The 8383-nt window shown below is 32.1% G+C and overlaps 1 protein-coding gene across 1 annotated transcript; it reads left to right on the top strand.

Moving 5' to 3' along the window:
* Window positions 1-1822: 1822 nt before the first annotated feature.
* On the top strand, window positions 1823-7052 carry LOC128160909 (uncharacterized). The gene is made up of 3 exons (XM_052824202.1): window positions 1823-2244; window positions 5705-6592; window positions 7002-7052. The coding sequence occupies exons 1-3, from the start codon at window positions 1993-1995 to the stop codon at window positions 7050-7052; spliced, it is 1191 nt and encodes a 396-aa protein (XP_052680162.1). The 5' UTR covers window positions 1823-1992.
* The last annotated feature ends 1331 nt before the right edge of the window (window positions 7053-8383 follow it).

The raw sequence follows: 8383 nt of genomic DNA, 5'->3' as shown, positions 1-8383 counted from the left end.
TTTTTATTTAACATGACTCATATTCTGTATCAAGGAATTTTGCTTTGTGGACCAGATATCGTTTGCGACAAAACAATTTTGACTAATTTGCATATACCAAGTAACTTCAGTGCAGGATCCTTGTGTCCAAACTGTTCATGTTCCGAAGAATGTATTTTTGACCAAAGCATTAAATGCTGTCCCGATGTGTATTTTAAATACGGATTCTTGGAATGCAAATCAATGAATGTTTTAAATAAGGAGGCTGACGTTCGTTATCCAGTGATTTCAGCATGTCCTATTGACTCAACATTCGACTTATCATCAAACTGCGGGAAACAGAAGTGGGGAGATTTCGAACAAATTTACAACCCTCCTGTTATTAGTAAGAACAAAAATATAATTTATGAAAATGAATTCTGCGCAATTTGTCACAATGAAACAAATTATGATAAATTGAATTTTTCTTTAAAGTGCCCACAAAATATAGATGTTAACTATGTTTCATCTTTAAGCGCCTTGCTTGATTTAGCGAAGAAAAAAAAATGTGAGATTAAGAATGAACATCCCTCAGTATCTAACAATGTGTGCTCTCAACCAGACAAAAAGATTTCAGTCTGCAATGCTACTAGAAACTGGAAAATTTTTGACCACCAAATTGCAATGGCATGCCAAAGTGCATATGATTTCCCTCTTGGTGCATTTAAAAATATGTTTTGCACTATTTGTAATCCACCTAAATTTACAACACACATATTGATAGAAAACTGTCCATTGAACAGCAGTTTTGGAGACACTTGCTTGGACCATCAAACATTAGAGGCTTCATTTCCATACAAAAACTATTTTTGTTTAGCCTGCAACCTTGGCTATGACAACGTTGGGCATTTTAACGACGTTCACGTCCTCTCAAGTATAGAATCTTATAATGAACAGGATAATCTGCCTTATAGTATCACAATTGAATTTCTCTATTTGTCAAAAAGTATACGGAATTATGTGGAGCAATTAACGTTGCAATCAGATGCACAGTCAGCGTATGCTACCAGATCGATGATTACAGAAATACCAAAAGGGAACAAGATGCACGTTTTAAAGTTAAACCGATATGCTTGCATTGAAACGGGTAGTAGCTGGTTCCCGTTTGCTTCTGTTCCGATTCCACATTATTCAAGCGTTAACTATTCAATCAATCTAACAAATTTGGCAGAAGTCGGTTTTGCAATGACAAGAAGCAGTTCTTGCACACAAGGATTATTAGAACCATACACACTTTCCCTACAAACTAACTGTTCCTGTACTATTGGATGTGTTTCAGATTGCTGCGACGATTTTGCTTTGATACAGTCTTGGGCTTGTATAAGCGAAAAGTATTCGGGATATGAAAATGGAAATACAGAAAAAAATCATCGGGTAATAGACAACTGTCCATACACTAACCCATATGTAAACCTCTGTTCAAATAAAACTTTCTCTCACTTTTACCATCAAGTTCCGGTAAGAGTTTTAAAAGATGAATTTGATGAGACCTTTTTGAATTTGTTTTGTTATTTGTGTGGGAAAAAGTACGAGGATATAACAGAAGAAGCTGTGACAAATATTCGACCATGGCCGCTTAGGATCAGTTGCGCTAAGTACATAAATTACAAATACAGTTTATCTTTGAATCATTTAATTGATGTCATTTTAAAGCAAAAGTCATGTGAGCTCAGTTTTCAACCTCCGGCTAACACAAGAAGTTGTGAGTGGTCTTGTGGTTTTGATGTAGCTTCATGCAATGTGTCAGGAACCTGGAAACACTTCGATGATGACGTCTTAATAGCTTGTGAGCACACAGATATTTTCACTTTTGGACCTGTGTATCATCATCACATAGGGTATAAAAATAAGTTTTGTTTAATTTGTAATCCTACAGAGAGCAAATTTTCAAGTCAGATAATTGATTCTTGCACGACAGCCAAAAATGAAACTTTGGTTAAAGCCTGTACCAGTTTTCCCCAAAGTCATGCTTGTATGATTTACAAGAATATATTTTGCCAACAATGTAATGATGTAAACAATGAACTAGGAGATTGTTTTTTTTTCTCGGACGAATATGAACAAGAAGAGTCAGACTATCATGATACGGATTTCGATTATAATCATATTGGAGAGACACGTCAAACATTGACATTCTTTACTCCCAAGGATTTTGATGATTCCTATTTTCAAAGCCAAGAAAAAAATACTAAATGTTCCTATGACCAGATTTTTGATGACTTTGCAGTAAGTTGTTATTTTCTTACTTTTCATTTTATGAGCCTCTCTCTTTCTTTCTCTCTCTTTCTCTCTGTAAATAAGTAATTATAAGCATTGCATAATAGTTCTTTATACTTTTTCCCATCCAAATGACCACCATTTGCGTTTATAAGGTTTTGAATAAAAGTCTTTTTTTTTTAAAAAATTTAAACAAATCAGACTGGAAATTTTAAAACATTTGTGAATATATATTCATTTAAACAATTAGGTACAGTGGTAGCAACGTTATTGTTGACAAACGACACGCACGATTCTGATACACGAACGATCACGCACGATACACGAACGATCACGCACGATACACGGACGATCACTAACTTACTGAATCTTCACGATACACGAACAAAAACGATAAAACACGCAACCGAACGATTCTACACCATTAAACACGCAAAATCAAAATTAATTTTTAAGATTAGAATTAAGGAAACGTATTACTTTAATTTGTATTGCTTTATGTTTGTGTGTTATTGAAAAGCGGCCTGTACTTTAGTCATGCACTGTTTTGTATTTTACGAGTGAACACTTTTACACATCCATACACAAGTATAAAGGATTCACACACAAATAAATATTTTGTCTCCATAACAAATATTGACTTCAATCATAAGTTAAAGAAAATTACGTGTAATTGAAATGAAGATAATGCATAAAATACACGAAATTATTTACATACGAGTTGACTGTTTATGTAATTTAATTCATTTACGTACGATTTAATTATGCGTGATACAGGTAAATTTGTTACCTTGTTCCATAGAATTTCGATTTTTCACATCCAATATTTTCATAATGTACAGTAAATAATTTCTAAAGCGTCTAAATAAATTTTATTTCAAACAAATGTGTATACAATCTACTAGAAAATAATGCGTATCGTATTCTCATTTGAAAGAAAAACGTTGGAAATAATCGTTTAGTTTAAAACGGGGAATGGGTAAGCTTAGCCACTTTTATTCAACGTGTCGCTTTTGCTAATATGATTGAGATTATTTGTCAAGACACAATTGATGCTTGATATAGACTGTTTGTAAAATTAAGCAAAACTAACTCGACCAAACAAAGGATTGAATGAGCTATAGAAATAAAAAAAAATGTATTTAAGGACGAAAGAGAGAATGAATGTTAACAACTGTCAATGTTCTTATATAAAAAAAAAGTTTTAAATTAACATTGTTTTACAAAAACTACTTGTCTTTGTTTTAAGAATTAATCCTGGCATTCTGTAAAAAAAGTTACAAAACGAAAAAACCACACGATCACGCACGAACACGCACGGTAAAAAACGCAAACCAATTTTCCTGATACACGCACGATCCCGCACGTTACACGAACGATCACCCACGTTACACGAACGATTTAACACGATCGGCTTGTCAACAATAACGTTGTTACCACTGTAGACAAGTTCGCAGACGATACATCTTTTATTCGAGGTGGTCTTCCCCTAACGTTTAATGGTTTTCTAAGAGAATTAGACTTCTTTGAAAATATATCTGGTCTACCAATTGATTTCCAAAAAATGGTGTAGATGGGGAACAAACAATTTATTTTCTAAAGATGTTTTTTATCCTATTTGATGGAAGCAAGACTGACACAACACAACATTTGACCTTCTCGGAATGAAATTTTCAATTGATCTTGGGGGAATGATTGAGCTAAACTACACTCAGACATTATAAGAAATCAATATAACAGTAGATCAATGAAAACATTAAAAAGATAAATCCGATATTATAATAATATTAGTTTTTTATGTTTTCATTGATCTACAATTTTATTGACTTCTTATAATGTCTGAGTGTACTTTAGCTCGGTTATTCCTCATCTATACCACTTTTTATTCAGATAAATAATTCTTCAGCATTTTAAACAAAATATTCTGGAATATGGTTTATGCTAATTAGTGATCTATTTGACTTTCTAAGCTTAGACATATTAAATAACATGAAATGTAATCGGATATGCAGGTTTAAAATAGCAATTTAATGTATAACATTCGAATTGCAAATAAAAGAGAACCAATAATGTCGTATATTAGATGTAGAGGTCTTGGAGATAATTTTACCGACTTAGAATAAAATAGGATTAACTTTTTCTGCTTTGAAGCGGTTCAAGAAATTAAACTCGACTGGCTCCAATTTGCAAATTTTACGGAAGATTGTACCTGCAAATCACTATCTGCACAAGTTAAAATTAACTGATTCTCCCTTATGTATCTTCTATAATACAGAAATTGAAACAATTGATCATTTTTTTTTGTGAATTTTTTTTCTGTAAAAGAACTATGGTGTTATATTGAAGGATGGTTCCTAAGGTACTTCACTACACCTCACTAGAGTTATACTTTTTAAGACACTTCATCACAAGATGGCGATTTACATGTTTTGTTAAACTGTTTGTTTCAATCGATTCAGATGTTTATCATCATAGGTCAGTGGTTAAAGTATCAGGCTTGTGAAGCGCACATCATGAGTTCGAATCCGCCTGAGCATTTGTTTACGTTTACTGAATGACATTTTTGAAAATATCATTTTTTATCCAGAATTGAACATTTTTTTTCGCCTATGTGACATATATACTTCTTTTCCATCATGCTTTCTATGATAATTAAGTAATTTTCTGCTAATTTGAGAAAATATTTCAAAGTGTAGTGAGGCACCCTAAATAAATATTTGTTATTGACAAACTGTAGATACTTAGCGTATTAAATAGACTGGCAAACAATTTGCGAGAAGATGTTACATATTTTATGGCATTTGTGATGGTATAAACAATATTTGTTCTCATGAGTTTTTGTTTACTCTGGGGTTTTTTTTTTCAAAAACGTTCAATTAACTTTTTTGTCGCAAAATCTAAAACTTTTGTGGGGGCATCCGCCAGTAGTGTGTATTAAAGTTTGTTCAAATCATGAAATTCTGAAATAATTTGCAACAATGGAGGGTCGAATTTGTATATAGAAACACATTAAGAAAATAATAATCTTTCCTAAAACCAACTGGCGAGGTATGCTATAACTTGTGTGGAAGCGTTCTCAGTTGATTTAGATTAACGTTTGCTCAAATTATGATCACAAGGGGTAGGTTTGGATCATATTGTGAGAAAGCCAATTTTTTATATAACACATGGAATAAATCCTTCAAACTCTTCCGAAAAAGAATCAGACAGAAAACTGAAACTTGTGTTAAGCAGAATAAAGTTTGTTCAAACTACGATTCTCAGGAAAAAGTATGCGGCCGCAAAAAAAGGGGGGGGGGTAAATAGGAATGGAGTTTTTTTTTCAGAAGGATCTGTTGTAAAGTTATTTTGATGAATTAATTGATGAATATTTTCTTTTCTCTGTGTTGAAACGTATATGCATCTTTATTTGAATTCATATTAGACATTTAATATATTTAGGAAGTAAACTATTTTTTTACTCTTGTAGAAAGTCTGCAGAAACCTGTCCTGTTTTGACGGAAAACACTTACAAAACAAGACCTGCGTCTCGTATTTCAAGATGACGACAAATTTGCGTTATACTCTAGCCGTTAAAATCACGTTTACTACCCTTGCATATGTAAATGCTACAGTTAAACAAACACTGGAAGTATTTAAGAATCACATCAAAAACTTTGTAAATGCTACTTGCAAAAATCCAAAGATAGAAAAAATAATTCTGTTGCATCATGACAGCTGCAATACTGTAATTTCGAGTCAGGCTGAGGTGTCTCTTTTTTTCACATTTTTTGTAAATAGCAGTGTTAATCGCGATGAGATAGAAGAACAATTAAACATGTTCACAAGTGCATCTGCAAATTGGGACCTATTGGAAACAATTACTTTAAATGTTACAGTATCAAGGAGTGAATATGCACTTCTTCTGCCACTGCTTATGTGGAAACTCGATAAAAGGACTCATTGTTTTGTTCAAGAAGAACGACCGGAACTAGGGCCAACTGAATTCCTTAATGTTGTTGTGAGCCCACTGTTGATTTGTCAAAGCCTTATTTTAAAAGATTACGAATTTGGTGTTGATTGGACTAGCATACGCGACGAGTATGTTTATAAGGGTTTACAATTTTCATCATCTCAATTCGATATATACAACGATGGTTTCAGAGTTTGCAAAACGGATATTGCTGTGTATGTAAGCAAAATGAGAGAAATAAGTTTAGGTTTCGAAAATATTTTCTTTACCATGTTTAACAAAACCTTATCTACATTTACCATTGTTTGCAACTGCTTTTCTTTATCATTTTTGTTATTGACGCTTATAACTTACAGCATGTTTCCGGAGATGAGAACTCTGTCTGGTGTTAATAATATGCTTTTGGTATTTTTTCTAATGCTAGCTCAAGGGATTGGGTTGATTACAACAATATTACGTAATCCATTTTACAAAATCATTGCGTCTACATTGAATCATATTGTCTGGCTAGCGACATTTTTCTGGATTCAAGGTTGTTCTTTTCAGATGTTTCGAATATTTCGACAAAACATAGTCCAAGAAATAACGAACACATCTATTGCAAAAACAGTCATAAAATGTACCATATATGCAATTGGATTATCAGTACTTATTGTAGTATTAAACATAGCTATACCATTAATCTTACTTGATGAGATTTTCGTGAGTTATGATAAAACTCTGTTTTTGACATACAAAACTGAGTTTATTGTCACACTGTTTGGTCCACTGATTTTTGTTTTGATAACAAGTGTTACCTTTTATTTTTGTACAGCCCTCAGACTTGAAGAACCAAGGAAAGACGAAACATCCAAAACTCTTATGAAACAAATGTCCTTTTTCCCAAAGTTACTGCTCTTGTCTTTTGGATTTTGGTTGATGAAGGTTTTAGACACCTTGATAGATGTTGCTAGTTTCATGTACATTGCAGATATATTCAGCGGTCTACATGGTATGCTCATCTTTTATTGCTTTATATTCAATGGTAAAGTATGGGAAGCGCTCACATCTTTCTGCAGAAAGGTTAAATAGTTTGCAATCAGTCAAACGTGATGTCATCTAAATCCATTACATTAAGAATTTCTCTGAAACATTCTATCATAAATATAAAAGAGTTTACTTCCCTAAGGTTAGGTTTGAAGTCAAGGTTAGTCGCATGTTTACCCTATAAAAAATCTCACGAGAAAACATACACTAAACATTTGTCAAATCGTTCTTAAGAATTTACTGTTAATTTTATAAATTTTTTATCAGATTTGCCTACGCTACTTTTATGCAATACCGCCTTGATCGTGATATTGTTGATGATGCTGTTTTGATGCATTTCTAATGAAATTTCAAGGAAAATGCGCATTTTTTCAAAATAAAATTATTTTGAGAAATTGCTTATAATTTTTAAATAATTAAGACAAATCTACCAACTTTTTTTGTGCGTAATGAATACGTGATTTAAAAGAATTGGTATGTTAAAATAATAATATATTTTATCGCTAAATTTTTAGCTATTTTACTTCTATTTCGTGTGACGTGTTTTCGTATTTTGACGTCATGAGTAGGTCGTCATTTTTTAAAACTACTTTCACATTTTTAGTGATAGTAATCACTCAAAAATAGACTGCTTAGCTAGCATTTCTAAAAAAAAAAAAGAAATTTTGAAGCATATAAAAATATGAAAGAAAATTTATAAAAAAAAAAAAAGCATAGTTTTGCATATTATGAATTCGAAATCAAAAAGAGGACTCAGCCTCCTGTGTTCCTCCGGAATGTATTCACCTGTAAATTACAATGATTATTCAATTTTGTTTTTGTATTCTAAGACATTTTCTAAAGTTGATCCGTTAAGTTGGTATTTAAATATTTAAGAAATGAATTTAATAATTTTTCTATTGATCGACGTATTAAAGGAAAGATTGACCGGAAAACTTCATCAATGCCCGTAGGATATTTTGATATATAAAGTTAAGAGGAAATGGTGCAGCAAATTTGTAAGCATAAGCAAGAGTATCCGGTTCCCCATATTTTCTGGGTCGAAATATTAAAGTTAATATAACTAGTCTCAATTTGTCTTTAAACTAGAAAACAGATGATATTCGTAAACTTTTTTCTTTTATTTTGCTTTTCAAAATTTCACAACCAATTTAAAAAAAAATATTTTCC

The sequence above is a fragment of the Crassostrea angulata genome, chromosome 8, assembly GCF_025612915.1.
Source record: "Crassostrea angulata isolate pt1a10 chromosome 8, ASM2561291v2, whole genome shotgun sequence".
NCBI lineage: Eukaryota > Metazoa > Mollusca > Bivalvia > Ostreida > Ostreidae > Magallana > Magallana angulata.
This window is presented reverse-complemented; position numbering and strand designations above follow the sequence as displayed.